Raw genomic sequence first — 23,144 nt, forward strand, 5'->3', positions numbered from 1 at the left:
CCGAGAGGAGGAATTGGTTTTGGTCTCCCGATAAAATTAAGCATCCCATGTTCGCCCCGAACACACAACTTAATTTTATCAATGATAATTCATTCCACTAGAGAACTATCATTGAACTAGCGCACCAATCCCAAATTATATTTTTGGGCTCCTTCTTATTATGAGTGTGTTAGTCTCCCTGTGTTTAAGATATCGAATGTCCACTAATTAAGTGAGTTACTGACAACTCATTTAATTAATATCTAAGTCCAAGAGTAGTACCACTCAACCTTATTGTCATGTCGGACTAAGTCCACCTGCAGGGTTTAACATGACAATCTTTATGAGCTCCTCTTGAGGACATTATCAACCTAGTATCTCTAGGACACAGTTTCCTTCTATAATCAACAACACACACTATAAGTAATACCATTTCCCAATTTATCGGGTTTATTGATTCAACGAACTAAATCTCACCCATTGATAAATTAAAGAAATAAATATCAAATATATGTGCTTGTTATTATATTAGGATTAAGAGCACATACTTCCATAATAACTGAGGTCTTTGTTCCTTTATAAAGTCAGTATAAAAGAAACGACCTCAAATGGTCCTACTCAATACACTCTGAGTGTACTAGTGTAATTATATAGTCAAGATAAACTAATACCTAATTACACTACGACCTTCTAATGGTTTGTTCCTTTTCCATATTGGTCGTGAGCTACTGTTTATAATTTATAAGGTACTGATAACATCATCTTCTGTATGTGACACCACATACTATGTTATCTATAATATAAATTAAATGAACAACTACAAGCAAATGTAGACAATTAGACCAAATGTGATTCTTTATTTATAATAAATGTTTACAAAGCTTAGGCTTTCAGTATACATTCCAACAAATCCGACAAGTGTTATTTCATCGGATATCCCAAGGAAACTAAGGGATATTACTTCTACATTCCCAGTCAGCACAAGGTAGTTGTGGCAAAGACTGGGGTCTTTCTAGAAAGGGATTTTGTTTCTAGAAAGACTAGTGGGAGCACGTTCGATCTTGAAGAAGTTCAAGATGCGAACAATAGCACTGATGCCTCGATGGAAATTGAACTGGAACCACAAAGTGTTGTGGATGATGTTGTTCCACAAGGAGTTGAGGAACAACAACCAGTTCAAGTAGACATACCTCTTCGCAGGTCTGATAGGGTACGTCGTCAGCCTGAGAGATACTCATTTCTCTTGTCTGACCATAATGACATTGTGCTCATAGAGGATGAGCCTACCACCTATCAAGAAGCTGTGATGAGACCAGATTATGAGAAATGGCTAGAAGCCATGAGATCCGAGATAGAATCCATGTACACCAACCAAGTATGGACTTTGGTTGATCCACCTGAAGGGGTAAAACCCATTGGGTGCAAGTGGGTCTTTAAGAGAAAGACTGACATGGATGGACTTATCTATAAGGGTCGCTTGGTAGCTAAAGGTTTCAAGCAGATTCATGGTATTGACTATGATGAGACCTTTTCTCCAGTAGCGATGTTTAAGTCCATTCGGATCATGCTTGCTATTGCAGCCTACCATGACTATGAGATATGGCAGATGGATGTCAAAATCGTATTTTTGAATGGAAACCTACTCGAAGATGTGTACATGACACAACCTGAGGGTTTTGTAGATCCACAGCATACTAGTAGAGTATGCAAGCTGCATAGGTCCATTTATGGACTAAAGCAAGCTTCTCGGAGCTGGAATCTTCGATTCGATGATGCGATCAAACAGTTTGGTTTCATCAAGAACGAAGATGAGCCTTGTGTCTACAAGAAGGTTGTAGGGGGCATAGTTGTCTTCCTCATACTGTATGTGGATGACATACTACTCATTGGGAAGGACATCCCTATGCTTCAGTCTGTCAAGACATGGCTAGGGAGTTGCTTCTCAATGAAGGACTTAGGCGAGGCATCTCGCATTCTTGGGATACAGATCTATAGAGATAGATCTAAGAGATTGCTTGGCCTAAGTCAGAGTACATATATTGACAAGATACTTCTTCGGTTTGCCATGCAGAACTCCAAGAAGGGATTTCTGCCGATGTCACATGGCGTGAGTCTTTCAAAGACTCAAGGTCCCTCTTCTAGAGAGGAGAGAGACCGCATGGATCAGATCCCTTATGCCTCAGCCATAGGATCGATCATGTACGCCATGCTGTGTACTCGACCTGATGTCTCGTATGCTTTGAGCATGACGAGCAGATACCAGTCAGATCCAGGTGAAAGTCACTGGATAGCGGTCAAGAATATTCTTAAGTACTTACGAAGGACTAAAGAATATTTCTTGATATATGGAGGCAATGATGAGCTAACTGTAAAGGGTTACAGTGATGCCAGCTTCCATATTTTGCATTAATGGTGGTGCTGTCAGCTGGAAGAGTTCGAAGCAGGATACAGTAGCTGATTCTACAACAGAAGCCGAGTATATTGCTGCATCAGAGGCAGCAAAGGAGGCAGTTTGGATCCGCAAGTTCATCACTGAACTTGGGGTGGTTCCTAGCATCGCTGACCCAGTTGAGCTCTATTGTGACAACAATGGAGCTATAGCACAGGCGAAGGAACCTCGCTCACACCAGTGGACCAAGCACATACTACGGCGCTTCCATCTCATTCGAGAGATTATCGATAGAGGAGATGTGAAGATTTGCAGAGTACCTACAGAGGCTAACATCGCAGATCCCTTGACCAAGGCTTTGGCACAGAGGAAGCATGATGGTCACACTAGGTCTTTAGGCCTTAGAGCCTATACTGATTGGCACTAGTGCTAGTGGGAGATTGTTAGTTAGAGCCCTAGAGCCAATCATTTGATGATTGTATGGACTCATGTATATTATATTCTTGTATATTAATAAAGGCATTTGTTTGGTTATTATACTTATTTATATTAGTGCCAAATAAACTAAGTATAATAGCGTCCTTGAGTAGAAGGTTCATACCTATATCAATCGATTAGTTGAATCGATAGTGAGATGATATAGGGAACACTACTCTAAATCATTTCTAGTCGAGTATTAGCATTCAGGGACAATGTTAATACAATAAGACTAGCATGTAGGTCAGCTCGATGACTTGATCTCACAAGTCATGGATATAGAGATATCAAGCTGACACATGGGTATGCATTAGAGAATGTATATTGAATGACCCGCCATGAGAAAGTATCATGGATCGTTATATGAGTGTCATATACTTTCTCATGTGGCTATTAGTATGACTATTAGTCCTTAGACCTGAAGTCACCATGGATCCCTACATAAGGAGTTATGTACTTTAGTTTCGTCAAACGTCACCCGTAACTGGGTGGACTATAAAGGCGATTACTGGGTATGTAACGAATTATGCAGAGGGATGTGAGTGATGTAGATGGGATCTATCCCTCCCATATGACGGGAGCGACATCGCTATTCTTGATAGAGTGAGACCACTAAGCGCATGGCCATGTCCAAATGAGTCAACATTAGATGTTGAGCTCATTTGATCGAGTGAGTCTAACTTGGAGTTCAAGATTTAGATTGATTAGAGGATAACACGGTCTATGCCTCATATTGATCAATCTAGATGTCTAGGATAGAAGGACACTTGTCATTATTTTGTGAGTAGTCACAATTGGTAGTCACAAGGTGATGTCGGATCTCGACATTCTTGTAACTTGGGTAGTAATGATGTGTTGCTAGATACCGCTCATTACTTATGCTCCTAAATGGGTTTAGGGCATTGCCAACGTTACAAGAACCTATAGGGTCACACACTTAGGACAATTAGGTGGAGATTAGGTTCATATGATGAACCAAGAGGATTAGATTCATTTGATGAATCAAATTGGATTAAGAGTAATCCTAATTGGGCTAACTTGAGTTCGACTCAAGTTGATTCATGTGTTAAATGAGTCTAATTTAGATTTTGACTCATTCAATCAATTTAATTTAATGAATTAGATTCATTATATTAAGTTGGCTCGAATCAAATGGTTGGATTAGATCCACCATGGTAGAGATTGAGTCAAGTTTGACTTGACTTGAGAAGGAAGACCAAAGGTCAATTTTGACTTGACCTTTTTGCCACCTCATTGGTGAGTTGGCATTAGGTGGAACAATAATGATGTTCCACATCATCATGGGTGTCACCTCATGGAAGTAACAAAGCCACTCTCTTAATGGTTTCATATTAATTGCAATTAATGCAATTAATGTGATTTTATGGTTTCATATTAATTGCAATTAATGCAATTAATGTGAATTTTGAAATGTGGCCGGCCACTTGGTTTTTGGGTGAAAAAATTCATTTTTCATTCACTTGTGTGCATCTTCCTCCTTCTCCCTCTCAAGCTCTCCCTCTTCCTCTCCTCCCTTGGCCGAACCACATAGGTGCTAGCACACCTTGGTTTTTGGTCATCTCCATCTAGTGTGTCCGTGTGGATACTTCTAGAGGACCGGCGCTTGACGGTCTTGAGATCCGGCATCATTTGGACGAGCGGGAACGCGAAGGGCATCACATCAAAGGTATAAATGGTTTATCCTTATGTAGATCTACTGTAGATTAAAGTTTTCAAACTCGTACTCGTATTTTCGTTCGGTTTTACCTTACACGAGATCCGTGGCTTGGGCGATTCGGGGTTTCCGCGACGCGAAAAGCGGTTTTCGCGGCCCGAAAAACCCAACAAGTCCAAGTGTGACTTGACAAGGATGAAACCCCGGGAGCAAGGGGCTTCTTGGCAAAGATGAAGACCCGAAGGTGAGGAGCCTCTTGACAAAGGAAGACCCAACAATAAGGACAAGGCCGAAGGAAGCATCTGAGGGACATAAGGCTGATGAAAGATAGCTAGAAGTAAAGGTCAAGGTTGTGCAGGCAAGGACGAATAATGAGTGATTGTACTCATGGGTAAAATCCTTAGTTAGGTTTACCAATTGACTAGTATATGTTCCAATTAACTCGTGGCTGAAAACTAGTAAACTCGGAATGAAATTTCAGGGTTTGTGGTTCTAGAGTTACTAGTTGACTGGGGAGGGAACAGAGGGCTATGTTCGCTCAGTCCATGTAAAGCAATCGACTGGTCCATGGTGAGCAGTCGACTAGTATCGAGCCATTGGATTGTAAAGATTGAATTACATGAAGATCAGTCAACTGATAAGTATAACAGTCAACTGGTGGTAGAAACACAGCTTGGGTGTTTCCTCCTGAACTATATATAATGGAGCTCAGGGTGACAGACTTAGTTGACAAAATTAGAGATGGTTAACCCCTAATCGAGTCTCAAAAGCACAGAGCAATCCAAGAGTCTTAATTGAGGTTGTGGTGAGATTTCTCCACCGACGAGGATTGAGCTTGTCGGAGTTCTGGGGACTGATCCACTAAGGGATTGCGGGATCGTCCACCTTACGAACAACCATAGAGTATAGCATCATCTCCAAACCACATTACATCAACGTGTTAGTGGTTTTATTGCTTTATTTATAGTGTTCTAATAATTAGCTTTTGTATAACTTGTGTTTATTTGTATTTCGCTGCGCTAACAAGTGTAGGAAAGCGAACAAAGTGGATGACTATCTATTCACCCCCACCCCCCAATCGATGATCAAGGTCCCAACATCTATTTGGTGTGATATTATTCCTATAAAAGTAACTTATATACTTCTTGGGGGACCTTGGCTATATGATCGAGATGTGCTTCATTATGGCAAGGAAAACACATACACTTTTATGTTCAATAACAAGAAAGTACTATTGAAACTAATAGAGGCTGCTTAAATGAAGAAATACAAGTAAGAGAAGCCAAAGAATGCTAGTAATAGCGGTAGAGTAAAAAAAAAGTTCTACTATATATGCTCTTAAAATCAAAGAAGTTAAAAAAGTGTCTGCTCCTGAAACTTTCTTATTTCCTCTGGAAGTCAGTATATTATTAAATAACTTTTCTAATGTGGCTCTAAAAGAATTATTTATTGAGCTTCCACCAATGCATAAAATTCAGCATACTTTTGATTTTGTATCAAGTTCGCAACTATCTACTCTACCAGCAGACATGGGTATTAGCAATATCTTCAACATTGAGGATCTTACTTTATATTTTGGATATGAAAATGTTATGGCAAGTAATTAACATAATTCTAGTTTGCCATCAATTTAAACAGTAAAAGGCGGCATTGAAAATGTAATTGATCATCATATTGTGTTTGAAAAAGGAAGCGATTATCAAAGTATCTTATCAAATGGAGGACATGACGTCTTTCTGAATGCAATCTTTATGAAAGATTCCACGCTTTTAACTTGCTAGAGACGTGTTTTCTCACCCAAGGATGGTTGATGGAGACAAGTGACAAACTCCATTAAAAGTCTATAAGCATAAAAATAAAAATTCTAAAACTCCATTATAAATTTGGCATGCTTGAAAGATGATAAATATGCTTGGGAAATGATATAAAGTTCATCGATTCTTAACGGTTAAAGTTACAAGTTAGCATTAAATGACCAACAATTCCAATATGCTTTAATTTCCCATGCTTGAAAATTTTTAGCATATTTAAGAGTCTTGTAAGTTTCCTATGTGTTTTTATGAGTCTTTTGTGTTTTCAATAAGTCTATCTACTAGCATTTATGTTGCTTGAGTTGAGTTCTAGTATAAATATGTGTACTGCTGTAATGTTGAAATATGGAATAGATATCAAAGTTCTAAGAGTTTTCTTTGGTTGTGTGGTACAATCTCCCTATGGTGTGATGCCTAAGAACTCTTAGACATGATACCTAAGTTTCTACATTTCTTTATACAAACTCCTTATGGTGTGATGTCTAGGAATCATTAGGTGTGATACCTAAGTTTCTACAATTCCTTTACCACTTCATTCTAAATTTCTACTTCTCAAACCACCCAACCCTTAATCTCCACTTGTGTTGCATCAAAATGCTAGGAGAACCGCAAGATCTTGGTCTTTTGCAATCATAGTTGCCAAGAGCGCGAGACACAAAAAAGTACTCAAGAGTTTTGGGACTTAAAGCACAATGCAAAGCACACACTTTACGAAAAAAGTAGTAGATTATTTAAAAAATTAAAAATAAATCAAAAGTCTTTGAAAATGTGATAGATGAAGTAGCAAATATCAAAGTAATCTTCTTCTTCATCTTCATTGTCCAAATCTACATCATTAACTCCATCACTTGATTTGTATCCATTAGTATCTTCTTTTTCAGTTTTGTCATCAAGGTTAATCTCTTCTTCATTTACAAGACTAGTTTGAGCTGAAGATTGCTTTCTTTTTGCTGATGCAAATGATGATGCCCCTTTTGAAGAAGACGCATTTTGAGATCGAAAGTCATATGCACTTTCATCAAACCCAGATGCTCGTGCTACATCACTCCAATGTAAATCTTCACCTTCATAGACAAAATCATTATCATTGTCTTTATCACTATCATCCAATGTTCCCAATAACCATTCATTACTATCATCTATCTCTCTGACAAAATAATAGGATGAATCTTATCTCGCGTGTCATATCTTCTTCTCAAAACTCTATTGTACTTGATATATACCAAATCATTCAATCATTGTTGAGACCATATATTTCTTTTCTTAGAATGTATATACAAGAAGAATAAAAAAGTAAAAAAAAAAGTTAAGTCCATAATATAATTTTTAATTAGATTAAAAAAATTCGAACTTACATATTCCAAAACACTTCAATTACGTTCACAGCCTGAAGAAGAGCATGTGAGGTTCAAAATCTTCATTACAAATATTTTTAATTCAGGTGTTGATGCACCATAAGATGATGACCAATCAACTTGAAACATTAAAACATATAAAATTAATTTTATTACTAGAATATTGTTAATGCATAATATATTATTTATGAATTTACTTGATGATTTTGAAGTTCTTTACCTGATAGTCAATGGCAAACCAAAAAGTCCTACTTTCTTGGATTTTTCCAATTGATTCATAACGTTCAATACTTGTGGTATATTATAAATATAGTCATTCACCATCAACGCTCATTCATGTAATTTTTTGAGATGTGGAATTTTAAATATATCCTCGAGCAAAAAAATTTAAACAATGAGCTGCATAAGGAGTCCAATATAAGTGTGAAAATCGGTCTTCCAAAAGACAACCTAGAAAAACAAAGTAAATTTAGTTAGAAAATTTAAAATATGATCCAATTCTTAATTAAAAGTAACATAAATTTAAAATATTACTTGCACTGATATTGCAACTTGCATTATCTGTTACAACATGAATCATATTTTTTTCTCCAATGCGATACACAGATTTAGAAAGTAACTCAAACATCTTGTCAGCTGTGTGAGAATAACCTGAAGCATCAGCTGATTGAATAAATACACTTCCTTTAAAACAATTTATCAAAAAATGTATAAAAGTCCTATCCTTTTTATCCGTCCACCCATCTACCATGATTATGCACCCAAACTTAGCATGATCTTCTTTGTGGGATTTGAAAAGCGAGTTTGTATTTGCCAACTCCTTCTTTAGATACTTAACCCTGACTTCATGATATGATAGAGGCTTCATCCCCGATCCAAATTGCCTAATAGCTTCAATACAAGACTCAAAAGAATCATATTTAACGACATTGAAAGGAATTCCATCATCATATATCCATCTAGTAAATTTCTCAACTGCAATATCCCTTAACTTTTTTTTTTATTTTCATCAAATTGTCCTCTATTTTATTTTTCATCAAATTCTAAACCCTGACTTCATGATATGATGGAGGCTTCATCCCCGATCCAAATTGCCTAATAGTTTCAATACAAGACTCAAAAGAATCATATTTAACGACATTGAAAGGAATTCAACATCATATATTCATCTAGTAAATTTCTCAACCGCAATATCCCTTAACTTTTTTTATTTTCATGAAATTGTCCTCTATTTTCTGCACATCTTTTTTTAACAATTTCATCGACATCTTTCATAAATTAAAGATTAATAAGTCTAATTTATTTACACTTTTTATTTTAGAGTATAGGATGGATGCTTGAATCGGATATTGATCATTTTCCTTTCACTTTATTTTGAAGATCATCTTCATGTTCTTCTAAATCTTCTAAATCATCAAGATTATCAGAATGAAAAATATCATCTATTTGATTCTTCAAATTATTCTTTTTTTACATGAACTCTCTAATTTTTTTCTTTGACATGCTTAGGACGTTTTGGACAAGCTTTTTTCATTTCTATTGCCTTCAAATAAATATAGCTTGTGTCGATAAATTCCTTCATTTGTTACTTTTTCACAAAAAATACAACCGACTATATTTCAATTTTTAGGATCTAAATATATTGCATAACTCCAAATAATATCCTTTCGATGATGGAATTATTTTATTTGACATGATTAAAATTTAAGACCATTGAAACGAATAAATAAAAATATATAAAAGTGAAAAAAAAAAAAAGTTATCAAAATGACAGAATATAAATATGATTTATATAATTTAAAATTTTATTTAAAAAAATTATTGTTAAATATAAAATTATAAATATAAATCTGATTATATAAATTAATAAAATTTATTGAAATTTTTAAAATTTTATATTTTAAATTATAAATAAAAAATCTTGAATTAATAAAATTTATTAGAATTTTTAAAATTTTAAATATCTATTTGATTCTTCAAATTACTCTTTTTTTACATGAACTCTCTAATTTTTTTCTTTGACATGCTTAGGACGTTTTGGACAAGCTTTTTTCATTTCTATTGCCTTCAAATAAATATAGCTTGTGTCGATAAATTCCTTCATTTGTTACTTTTTCACAAAAAATACAACCGACTATATTTCAATTTTTAGGATCTAAATATATTGCATAACTCCAAATAATATCCTTTCGATGATGGAATTATTTTATTTGACATGATTAAAATTTAAGACCATTGAAACGAATAAATAAAAATATATAAAAGTGAAAAAAAAAAAAAAGTTATCAAAATGACAGAATATAAATATGATTTATATAATTTAAAATTTTATTTAAAAAAATTATTGTTAAATATAAAATTATAAATATAAATCTGATTATATAAATTAATAAAATTTATTGAAATTTTTAAAATTTTATATTTTAAATTATAAATAAAAAATCTTGAGTTAATAAAATTTATTAGAATTTTTAAAATTTTAAATATAATTTATTAGAATATAAATATGATTTATACGGATTAATAATATTTATTTATTTTTTAATTTTTAAAATAAAATTATTAAAATATAAATTAATAAATGAAATTTATTAGAATTTTTTAATTTTAAATATAAATTATAAGAATATAAATATGATTTATAGGAATTAATAATATTTATTAAAATTTTTAAATTTTAAATATAAAATTATTAAAATATAAATTAATTAATAAAATTTATTAGAAATTTTAAAAAATTATTTATAATGTAATTATGATTTATATTAATTAATAATATTTATTAGATTTTTTATTTTATATATAAATTATTAGAATATAAGTATGATTTATATAAATTAATAATATTTATTAGATTTTTTAATTTTAAATATTAAATTATCAAAAATCTGAATATAACAAAGTAATAATATTTATTAAAAAAATATTTTAAATATAAAATTTGGATTAATAAAATTTATTAAAAAATTATTTTAAATATATTTTTTATATATTTTATTAGAATTATTTAATTAAAATTTATAAAATCCATTTAAATTATCCCTATTTAAGAGTTGTTTTAATTAATTAATTAATAATTAATTATAAATCTTAAAAAAGTGAAGCCTCTAGTAGCCACAGACAACGCAACACGTCCGACAATATATTGAGATGCCCACAACCATCTGTTATGGCAAGGGCATCGCGACGCATCCAATGCCACTGGAGGCATACACTTAACGCTTCCGGCGGCACCAACTTCGAAAAATACAAAAAAAATCGAGAAAGAAAATGTTAAAACATAAAATCTTACCAATTGAGTAGACAGTAGACACTTCAAGAGTCACGAGAGGCAGAAAATCCCACGGTGAAAATGAATCAATGTATTGATTAGGACTTTAAAGAGAAACAAAACACAACAAAAACTTAGCTGCACCTCCGATACCTCGCGCGCTTCCATGGTCTTAGAAGCATAAGGCTTACATCTCACTACACTTTGCACTTAAGCGAGAGCTTCATGCGCTTTAGACAACTATGTCTGCAGTAAGCTTGTGCAAAAGAGACTCGAGTTACTATCTATGTAGGTGCAGGAGATGATACTAGACAAACAATAGGCTAGGAATAGCAAGTCCCTCCGCGACAAATTGAGAAATACATGTCGAAAAATAAAAGCATGAAGAATGATGAAGTACCTTGATCATAAAGTCCAGAATTAGGCTAGCAATATTTGATAATTATGTAGAATGAACAACAGAAAAGGGCCAAGTCCTAGATAATATCTCTAAAACCATGCTAAGAACTATAGATATATTTTTTTCGGTTCTTCACCAAATAAGTGAACACATATTCTATTTCCTTAGTTTGTTTTCCCTTTGCAGACATTCAGACTTAGCAAAACCTGTGCCGAGTTGAATGAGAATTCTCGACACATTTTATTCGATAAAAACCTGCAACGCACAGAAGCATAGTAGGGATAGTTTCACTCATCTGCTTCTACATATAGATTCATTAAGTTCCTTGTCTGAAACCATCTGAAAATTTCATGAACACCACAGAATTTCAACAAGGTGCAAGACTGAATTACAGTTCTGAAACAAGTGAAGTGCATGACATGAAGCAAAAGCAATAAGGATAGTTAAAAGAAAGAGAACCTTTTGGATATTGCAACAGCCATATATCTGAAGACTCTAAGCTAAGACACTGACAACAAGCTTATTAGTTTGGTAGTTGTTTGTATCTTTCCTCTGTTCAGCAAATGAGAAAGCATTGTCAAACAGGTGGTGTCTTGAAAATACTTGCACACGAAGAATTTATGAAATGGGAATCAGAGAAGCAGTTAGAGACGAGTTTGGTAGTTGTTTGTATCTTCTGAATAACATAATTCCCATTAAATCAGTCATTAATGAAGAAGCATGTAGAAGTACTTCAATGAAAACCGATGTCTTCTCCTCGTAGATACTACAAGTCTCTAACTTTTGCTGGATAAATGGACTCCCAAGTTGCTCAGCGCTGAAGCAAAAGGAAATACATAAACTAAAACAATACACCACATAATAAACTCCAACAACAATCAGACAGAAGGTGAAATTTAGAAAAGGAAAAAATAGTACTTGCCTAAATTCCACCACACGTCCAACAATGGTCCCGCAAAACTCATATCTATGAGTTTTGTTAGACTTGAGCTCTTCAAGGAAAGAGTACAGTTTTAGATCGTCAAACTTCTTGCGCCTCTTTGGCTTTGCCACCCTGTAAAGAACCAAGTATGTAACAGGATGTGATAAAACCATCATTACCTTTTTTCTTTCAACATCATTAATCTCAGCATGTTAAAATTTGGGAAACTACACATCATTCTGAAAGATTTTGTTAAACAATATTTGAAATGTTTATTCTCAACGTGTTAAAAATTGAGAAGCTACACATCATTCTAAAAGATCTTGTTAAACTAAACTTTCCTCGAATCAACCAAGTACAGGCCGAATGTTGGTTATATACCTTCATAATGTATATAATCAAGCCCAATGGACTTGCATTCACCTATTTCTGTGAAGCCTCACTGTTCACAGTCTGTGTGCAATTCTCGCTTGAAGCCATTTGTTTTGCAGAGGTCAATTGTTCCAGCCGTTTCTTGAGATACGCCTGCTTCAGTTTTTCGCGTCGAGAAGCTTCCTGCTCCTGCCGGCGCAACTTCAGCATTGTTGCCTTTTGCCTTGCCTGACTAACTTCCTCATGAACTTCCCTAAAGATATTCAAGCAATGTAATCAGGAATCCAGTAGAAACATCAAGAGTGTATCCAATCCAAATATATCACATATCAATGCTTCACTAAAATACAGTGCATCTGCTGCTTGTCCAACCTAAATTCTAAAGCCAGAGAGCAAAGAAACAAGGCAATGTGATGCTGTTTAACGCAATATTGTCAATGAAAACATTTGCAAGCTATTTTTTTTTTCAACTTCAAAATATGCTTCCTGTCAACTTTCAAACTCATAAATCGCAAACAAACAGGTGCTACTAAAATTTAATGATACCATTTAAGGTTGGGTAATTAAGTGTGGACGTACCTCACAAACCGTTTATGTTCATCACCATCTACAGTGCTGCCAGCGCGGCCAAGACCAAATGGTCTAGCAAATAACACGGTTTCATCAGTATGAGCATCTTCCTTTTGTTGCGGCAGATCAGCAGGAGTACTATGTTCTTCAGGTGGTTGTGAATTGTCTTGCTCGAGAGTCTTGTGGAAAAAATCTACACAATATCTCTCTTTGTCTTCCTCATCTGGGAGTTCTCCTCTAGCTAGTTTTTCATATAGCTCAGCCTTCTTCTCTAAAGCTGCATAAACAGCTGATCCATCTTTCATAGCCTTCATTTCCAGCTTATCTCTGAATTATCATGATGAGCAGACAATGAACAATCAAGTTAGTTTCTTGAGAAGAAATCATCAATTTCTCTGAGATGGAACTTACAATTCACAGTCACAAAATCAAATATTCACCAAAATATGATAAGATTCTCTACACTAATTTGCTCGATTAAACAAATTCAAGTTGTAAGCAATGTAGAGAAGGAAACTTAGGGGTAGAATTCACCAAAAACCTAAAATTACTTTTTTTTTTTTCTTAGATAAACAATGAAAAAAAGAGAGAAAGGGAAGGAGATACTTGTTGGCGCGGTTCTCGACGCCGGCGTTCTTGTGCGAGAAGACATCGGAGGGAAGGGGCTTCTTTTTGGGCCGGAGGAACTCGGCAGGGGCGGCCTCCTTGGCTTTGCGTGCCTCCTCCTGGGAGCGGTAGAGCTGCGCCTTGAGCTCGACGATGGAGGCGGCTCCGACGCCCTCGATGGACTTGCGCTTCTTCGGCATCACCGATGACTCCGTGAGCCATCCCAGCGATTCCACGCGCTTCTTCCTCTTCTCTTCCTCCACTCCCCCCTTGCGATCTCCCCCCATGTGATCCATCTGCTTCCGCTTCTCTTCCACCTCTTTCCCCAGGAGTTCGGCCTCGGCGAGATCCCTAACCGAGCCGATCTTCAAGTAACAATTGAGACAATTTCAATTAAACCCACATAATTTAATCATTTGTTGCCCATCTTCTAACAATAATCACAAATTTTTATTTAAACACTCATACTTTGACAACTATGTTTAAATTGAAACACCCCGGACTTGATAAGAGAATGGGTATTTTTCAAACTATTAGGATTTAGTTGTCACGCAGGATACATCGATGAGCTACTAGTAAAACTGAAGCGTCACGTCAATTTTTTTTTTTAAAAAAAATATTCAAATCACACCTCCTACCATTTTTTTTTCAAAATACTCACAAACTTTCTGGACAAAACTTCGATTAAACCCAAATAATTAATCAAACTATTCAAAATTTCAATTTGATTTATTCACACCTTCATTTTAAAAAATATATATCGAATATTTCAATTAATTTAGATTTAACATAATTTTTTATCAAATTACAAAAAAAAATTAAATTTTTTTATTAAATCAAATAAATTTTATTAAAAAGTTTTATTTTAAAAAATAAATAAATTCAATTACCGATGAAATTAATAATTTTATATGGGTTCAATTTTAATATCAAAATTTGATTAAATAGAGGACGTTAGAGTCATAAAGTAATTTTAAAAGTAGCAAGCATGATTTAGTAATTTAAAAAATTTAGGATGTCATTTAATATATTATACAATTTTATATAAAAATATTCATATGAGTTTTAATATCAACAATCAGATTAAATTATACTCTACCTTTTTAATACTTTATGACTAAGTGTGCATAAATTTAGAAACATAAAAAATCGAACAAAAGATACAACTAGCAATAAGATGACACAAGAAATTGTTAGATCGAGACTACACTAAAAGGAGGGGGGTGAATAGTGTTCGTGGCTTTCACGTATTTCGGATTCGTAAAATGATCAAGAATTAACGTAGCGGAAATATAAAAGAACACAACGCAAACACAAGGTATATACTTGGTTCGGAACCTGTGATGACTCCTACTTCAAGACCCACGCTCGTTGAGCGTTTACGTTGGGTAACAATTATAATATCGTTAAAATATTTACAAATGAAGTACAATCAACAGTAATAAAATTTACTAACGACCAATAAAAAATATTAGAATCAGGGCTCCGAGTCGTCGCCGTCAAGTTATAGCTTCGTCGGAACTTCTCGTTAGCAACTGGTTGCGTAAGTATGGCTTGGAAGGTGGTTATCTGGACTGCAGCTCGAACCCTCCTTAAATAACCTGCTTGAGGCGCCTCCAAGCATGTCCGAGGCGCTTCAAACGTGAAATTATATCCCGGATCCTGTGTTGCGATAAGCCTTTGCGTCGCTGCTGTTTATCCGCCTTGAGGCGCCTCCATCACACTCCAAGGTGCCTCCAAGCAGAAGTCCAAGGTGCCTCCAAATCCCATGGAGGCGCCTCCAGCTCCTTTTGCGCAGCCAGCTCACTTTGCACCAGAGGCGCCTCCAAGCTCCATAAAGGCGCCTCGGATGCTGTTCATCCGAGGCAAACTTTGTATTTTAGTACCTGCAAAATACGTTAGTCCCAAAATACCCTGCAACACAAATTTAACACATAATAAACATAATAAAAGAGTATTTGACAGTCACTTGACTGTCTGGTTCTGATTTCAAATTTCCGACCAGAAATCTTAGGTCAAATCGACGCCTACTGTTCCCTCTTCCGGGGAACATGCCCTTACCTACTCCACTCAGGAGAGTTTACCTTTTGACAGTTCGGCCCTCCAAACAGACTGGACTTTTGCTCGACGCTCGAGTCTTCCGGTCTTCATGCTGGACGTCCGGTCCACGACCCGTCCAGTCTTCCACCCGGTTCGCGACACCAAGATTTCAACCTAGGGTTACCGCCCCCTATGATTTTTGCTCGAAGACCTCGACCCGCCAAGGCTTTCCGCATAAGGTTACCACCCCCTATGACCTAGGGTTACCGCCCCTTAGGATTTTCCACTTACCTAACCGCAACTAGGACTTTTGCCTAAGTACACTTAGGACTTTTCCTACAACACTCATTCAACATATTAATAAACAAAACATCTTAACTTTGAACCCTTTGACATAATCAAAATATAGGTTTGATCGTCGGATGCTTCCCGCATCAACAATCTTCCCCTTTTGATTATGGTAACACAGTTCAAAGTTAAGTAAAACATAACAATAATTATGAAAATTTCTAACAAGAAATAGGAGTATAAGTAAGAAAAAAAAAATTTAATTACAAACACTTACTCCAAAGCTCCCCCTAGAACAAATGTTATACATTTAAATATGTTTAAATTAACTTTGATTTTTTTTCTCCCCCTTTGACATAAATAAAAAAGAACCCAAGTAGAGAAAGGTTTATTAAAAAAATATTAACTTTGATTAGTTTTAAACTCCCACTAAAGGATAGCTAAAATTTGAACCAAAAATAATTAAAATTTTAACAACAAATATTTTAAAAAAATTCTTAATTAATTTTGAAAGTGCTTTGAAAAGACTTAATTCTTTCAATACAAACTTAGCTTCTTTAAATAATTATTTTGAAAAATATTTAACTAAATTTGAAAACTTTTTAGGAAAATATGAAAAAGACAACGAAATTTAAAAAATTCTTTTTAGCAATATATATATATATATATATATTTAAAAAATTAATTTTTCAACCATTTTTCAAATATTTTTTAAATGATTTTTCAAATAATTTCAAAGAATTTTTAAATAATTTTTCAAATAAATTTCAAAAGATTTTTAAATAATTTTTCAAATAATTTTTAAAATATTTAAAATAATCTTTTAAAATAATTTTTCAAATAATTTTTAAAAATTATTTTAATAATTTTTCAAATAATTTTCAAATGATTTTTAAATAATTTTTCACATAATTTTTTAAATAATTTTCAAAAAAAAATTTCTTAAAAGAATTTTAAAAGTTTTTTTTAACATATTTTTAAGTTGATTTTAATTTGATTAAATTTTAAGTTGATTTCAATTCGATTAAATTTGAATTAATTTGTTTTAAATTGAATTTACTTGATTGATATTATTGATTCATCTCATCCGATTTTGAGCTATCAATCAGATAATCTTAAATAATTTTATGAATTTGTTATCTTTAATTTAAGTTATTTCTAAGTATTAATTTACATTTGAGTTAAATTTAGATTTTATAATTAGTCAATTAAATATGTATTTCAAAGATTGGTTCTCAGGTCGTGACGAGACACTTAACTTTCTTGGATATGGGATCTTCCACCACTTTTTAGGCAGAACCACTCAAGGAAATTATATATTTAATTTTTTTTAAAACCCCTACGTTTAACTGAACAAGTGTAAATTACACCTAAGTCCTTAAACTATCCTAAAACTAAACATGTATAATAAAAAAATCAAACAATTCTATCTATTTATAAAGATGGTCTTTCTATTGGCTCTCCCTGGATCATAACCTCGATATTATCTATCAAGGTAGTAGATCTAATCCTTGGGGACCCAATATAGTTCAAGTCCAACTTGATTAACTAAGTTCGACTTGGGGACCTATGCTTGGACTATATTTCTATTTTTTCTATTAACTAGGGATAGATATGCTTTGTATTTTCTTTTAGTTTTAAATCCAAGTCCGGATTTGTTAAAAACAACTCGCTGTTTTCTAAGAATCAGATCAAGATTCTTGGAACCCAATGTAACACCCATAGGGTACTTAGCAAGATTTTAGATATTTTTATCATGAATAAAAATAAATAGGCCTTATATGTAAAATTTCAAAAATAATAAAATAAGAGAACCAAAAAAAATCAAACAATTCTATCTATTTATAAAGATGGTCTTTCTATTGGCTCTCCCTGGATCATAACCTCGATATTATCTATCAAGGTAGTAGATCTAATCCTTGGGGACCCAATATAGTTCAAGTCCAACTTGATTAACTAAGTTCGACTTGGGGACCCATGCTTGGACTATATTTCTATTTTTTTTATTAACTAGGGATAGATATGCTTTGTATTTTCTTTTAGTTTTAAATCCAAGTCCGGATTTGTTGAAAACAACTCGCTGTTTTCTAAGAATCAGATCAAGATTCTTGGAACCCAATGTAACACCCATAGGGTACTTAGCAAGATTTTAGATATTTTTATCATGAATAAAAATAAATAAGCCTTATATGTAAAATTTTAAAAATAATAAAATAAGAGAACCAAAAAAAATCAAACAATTCTATCTATTTATAAAGATGGTCTTTCTATTGGCTCTCCCTGGATCATAACCTCGATATTATCTATCAAGGTAGTAGATCTAATCCTTGGGGACCCAATATAGTTCAAGTCCAACTTGATTAACTAAGTTCGACTTGGGGACCCATGCTTGGACTATATTTCTATTTTTTCTATTAACTAGGGATAGATATGCTTTGTATTTTCTTTTAGTTTTAAATCCAAGTCCGGATTTGTTGAAAACAACTCGCTGTTTTCTAAGAATCAGATCAAGATTCTTGGAACCCAATGTAACACCCATAGGGTACTTAGCAAGATTTTAGATATTTTTATCATGAATAAAAATAAATAGGCCTTATATGTAAAATTTCAAAAATAATAAAATAAGAGAACAAAAAAGAGATGACCAAGGTTTGAACCTTGAATCTCTTATTAGATATATGTATGTATTAACCAATAGACCAAGAGTAATTATTGTTAGAAAGGAGAGGGAAATCATAGTTAAGAGTAAGAAAGAGCTTCTTTCATTTAGAAGGAGAAGTTAGAGTTGTCTTCTTTCTCTCAAAAAGAAAAGAGGACTCTTGCTTCCTCTTTTCATTAAGGGAGAAGTAAAGGAAAAGAGGAGGAAAAAACCCATTTTTCCTTTCCTCTTCTCATTTGGAATAAAATGAGAAAATGAAGGAAACTCTTCATTTTTGCTTCCTTCCTCTTTCCTTCTCACCGTCACCAAGCTTCTTCTCACCACCTTCATTGCCGAAACCCAAGCAAAGGAAAACTTCCCTCTAGGAAAGCTCCACAAATCAAGGTTACTCCCCTAAGGAAATCAAGCGAAAGAGGTGAGTATCCCCTCACTACAGTACAAATAGTTGTCGATCATTTTATATGTGGATGTTCTTGTTTTTTTTTTTGAAAAGGAAATATGTAGTTCATGCTCTTCATGATATATATATATTTGTATATGATGATAGCTTAGGTTTTTATGCTTCATGTGGTAACAAAAATGATGAAAACCTCCATGTAAGTTTCGGCCAAGATGAGTTACAAGAGTTAGAACAAAAATTTTGAAAAGGGAATATGTTATTTATGCTTCTACATGATATATGGATTTTTATATGTTGATAGCTTAGGTCTTTATGCTTCATGTGATAACGAAAATGATGGAAACCTCCATGTAAGTTTCGGCCAAGATAAGTTACAAGAGTTAGAGCAAAAATTTTGAAAAAAGAATATGTTATTTATGCTTCTACATGATATATGGATTTTTATATGTTGATAGCTTAGATTCTTATGCTTCATGTGGTAACAAAAATGATGAAAAAACCTAATGTAAGTTTTGGCCAAGATGGGTTACAAGGGTTAGGGCAAAATTTTTGTAAAGTAAATATGTTGTTTATGCTTCTTCATGACATATGAATTTTATATGTTGATAGCTTAGATTGTTATGCTTCATGTGGTAACAAAAATGATGGAAACCCTAATGTGAAGGTTCGGCCAAGACATGATGTCAAGCTTAGGGTCAAAATTTGAAACTCAATCATGCTTATTTATGCTTATTCATGAAGTATGATATCTTGAATATGGTAAGGTTAAAGCACTATGTTACTTGTTGCACTAGAAAACTTAAAACCCTAAATGAAGGTCTCGGCCAAGAAGGAATACCAAGCTTAGGGTAGAGTTTTGAAACTCAATCATGTTTATTTATGTTTGTTCATGAAGTATGATATCTTGTATATAGTAAGGTTAAAGCACAATGTTACATGTTGCATTAGAAAACCTAAAACCCTAAATGAAGGTCTCGGCCAAGAAGGAATACCAAGCTTAGGGTAGAGTTTTGAAACATAATCATGATCTTTTATGGTTAGATAAGTTTTATGCTACATGTTACACAAATGGAACCTAGCACTTCACTTTAGGGCTCGGCCAAGCAAGTGTAGAGGCCTAGAGCCATGTCTTGTAAACTAACCATGCTTGTTTATGTCCATTGATGATATATGGTTACTCATCTATAGGTGGCTTTAGTTTCATGCTTCTTATAGTGGAAACAAAATGGGAAACCCAATTAGTAGGGTTCGGCCAAGATGGATAATTAGGTCTAGAGTAAATCTAACTAAGCATGCTTATGTTTACTCATGATATGGTCTTTGATAAGTGATTAGTTTAAGTTCCATGTTCATGATATGATATGTTATGCCTTATGTTATGAGATAAGCTTTGTTCCATGATATGATATGCTATACTCATGATAGGATATGCTATGATATGATATGTCATGCTCATGATATGATATGCTATACTCATGATATGATATGCTATGCTATGATATGTCATGCCCATAATATGATATGCTATGCTTCATGATATGATATGATATGCTATGCTATGATATGATATGTCATGCACATGATATGATATGCTATGCTTCATGATATGATATGTCATGCTTAGTGCTATGAAGGTCACATGATATGTTTTATGTTGTGATACGAACATGTTTATGATATATGTATGAAAGGCTTATGTAAGAAGAAAAGTCTAAGAGTCGCTTCCTAAGTTGGGATCAAGAGCGCTCTTCATGGTATGGCAAAGAGATGCTTCCCTTAAGATGGGATCAAGAGCTCTCTTCATGATATGACAAGAAATTATGACATAAATGATAAGCTATGATATGCATGATGACATGAAATGTATGACATGATATTTTATTTTGTATGGCTTGTACCAAGGGTGGGCTTCATAAGCGCCCCGAGGTCGATGGTCTATGAAACGGGCCTCGTAAAAAGGGATCGGCTCCTTAGTACGCCCCTAGGTCGACGGACTATGAACGGACCTAGATCCCTAGTAGGTTCGGGGCTATCTACCCTAACCTAGGGATTGCGCGCATTATGTATGTATGTGGTACAAGCCGGGCCCTCATGATGATTATGTTATGTTCAAGTATGTATTAAGATATGTTTTAAAAGAGACATGATGCATATGTGCATTCCATGATATATGTTTTGAAAATACACATCTTGCATTTACATGCATATGTTTTATGAATTATTGGTTATGCATTATTATGAACATGTATGAGTTATGATACATGCTTACAGGATATGATATGTTCCCATGATATGTACTCACATGCTATGCCATGCTATGTTATGGTTCTCATATGACAAACTATGTTCTATGTTATGATTCTCCATGCTATGTTTTACCTGTTATGTGGTATTACGTGCCTTATGTTTTATGAGTAGGAAAGGAACTCATTAAGCCTTTGGGCTTATAGTTTTACGTTTCCTTGTACTGCAGATAAGGGCAAGGAATGGATGAACTAAGGGGAGCAGCAGGAAGGGCGATGATGATGTGTGTGGAAGTGACATGGTGGATAGATCAAATTAAGTTTAAATTTATATTGACTAAATTGTGCATGTGAACTAAGTTTGGACCCTATGTTTGTGATGATGGTTGAGCTAGTATGTTATGCTCTCATGATAGTTTGCCATGTTAGACTTATTATGATATGGTAAAAAGTTTAATAAGTTATGATTCACATGCCATGTTTAAGACAATCAAATGCATATGATAATTTTTTTTAGTATGTCTTCCGCTGCCATGAGTTCATATGCATTAGTATGTTAGGTGAATGTAAGTAACCCCGTCCCTCTAAGGGCAGTCAGAGTGTCCTTGGAAGGGCGGGCGTTACACCCAAGGTGAACCGTTCCAATATTTCCTTGAGTTCTTTAATTTGAGTTTTCAAATTAGAATTTTCTTCCTCAAGTTGTTGGACTTGAGTTGAACTTTCAATTTAAACTGGCTCAGTTAAAGAACTCTAGTCAGCCGCTTCCTTAAGGGTGGTTACCTCCTTTTGGAGTGACTTGACCCGAACGTTGGATTTAGCCAACTTTTTTAATAAATAAGGAACTAAATTCTTTAAATCATCTAATTGAGTTTCGGCGAGTAGAGAACTTACAGTGGGGTTCGATCTTTCGAAAACGAATGTGGATCCATGGCTTCGCTCGAATTCGATTTCTGACTCGCTCTCGCTTTCAGACTCGAACTCGGACTCGGTTTCGACGATGTTTGCTTGCACTGGTAATGCGAGGAAGCTTGCCGGTTCTTCTTCGTCTAACTCGGATTCATCTGACGACTCAGACCAAGTTGTCTTTAATGCATTCTTTCTGTGTTGCTTTTTATTTGGACAGTCCGGCTTATAGTGTCCCTTCTGGTTACAGCCGTAGCAGGTGACTCCAGTCTTGTCCTTCGTGTTTGTTTGAGTCACATTTTTCAATTTGCATATCTTTCGTACGAGCTCTACAAGTTCGGAAATAGCCTCGTCGTCGTCTTCTGCGTCTAATTCATCTTTAGACTCGAGTTTGGTTTTACAATTTGGTTTAGTTTCCCGGGTTCTGCTTGTACCCGCAATTAAGGCAATACCCTTCTGGCTGGGCATGCATTAGTCTTCTCATGTAATTCGAATTCAAAGAACAGTTCATCTAATTTAATTGAAGATAAGTCCTTGGATACTTTGTAAGCATCAACCATGGATGCCCATAAAGTGTTCCTTGGAAAAGCGTTAAGCGCATACCTTATGACGTCGCGATTTTCTATTCTCTGGCCAATTGCATGGAGGTCGTTAAGAAGGTCCTGGATGCGTGCATGAAGCTGGCTCGCCGTCTCACTTTCCGACATTTTGATGTTATATAATTTATTTAAAATTAAGTTGTGTTTGCTTACCTTAGCATCGGGAGTGCCCTCGTGCAGCTCGA

At 34.4% G+C, this 23,144-nt stretch overlaps 1 protein-coding gene across 2 annotated transcripts; it reads right to left on the reverse strand.

The window, feature by feature from the left end:
* Positions 1 to 12,280: 12,280 nt before the first annotated feature.
* Positions 12,281 to 14,191, reverse strand: LOC122030156 (uncharacterized protein At4g18257-like). 2 transcript variants are annotated; one of them, XM_042589323.1, is made up of 4 exons: positions 13,828 to 14,191; positions 13,231 to 13,548; positions 12,703 to 12,904; positions 12,281 to 12,411 (listed from the first exon to the last, which is right to left on the reverse strand). In XM_042589323.1, exons 1-3 carry the CDS (start codon positions 14,121 to 14,123, stop codon positions 12,703 to 12,705), a joined length of 816 nt encoding a protein of 271 aa, XP_042445257.1. In that variant the 5' UTR covers positions 14,124 to 14,191; the 3' UTR covers positions 12,281 to 12,411. The 2 variants fall into 2 exon arrangements, with proteins under 2 accessions (XP_042445257.1, XP_042445256.1); XM_042589322.1 differs by having other exon boundaries at positions 12,661 to 12,904.
* Between the last annotated feature and the right edge of the window lie 8,953 nt (positions 14,192 to 23,144).

This window comes from Zingiber officinale, chromosome 10B, assembly GCF_018446385.1.
Source record: "Zingiber officinale cultivar Zhangliang chromosome 10B, Zo_v1.1, whole genome shotgun sequence".
In the NCBI taxonomy this organism is placed as follows: Eukaryota; Viridiplantae; Streptophyta; class Magnoliopsida; order Zingiberales; family Zingiberaceae; genus Zingiber; species Zingiber officinale.

Excerpts from the sequence above, each read along its gene's own strand:
- LOC122030156 (XM_042589323.1), bottom strand. The coding sequence starts at position 14,123 with ATGGATCACATGGGGGGAGATCGCAAGGGGGGAGTGGAGGAAGAGAAG. Across the intron at positions 13,549-13,827 it reads GTCGAGAACCGCGCCAACAA|AGATAAGCTGGAAATGAAGG; the intron begins GTATCTCCTTCC and ends ATGATAATTCAG. Across the intron at positions 12,905-13,230 it reads GAACATAAACGGTTTGTGAG|GGAAGTTCATGAGGAAGTTA; the intron begins GTACGTCCACAC and ends GAATATCTTTAG.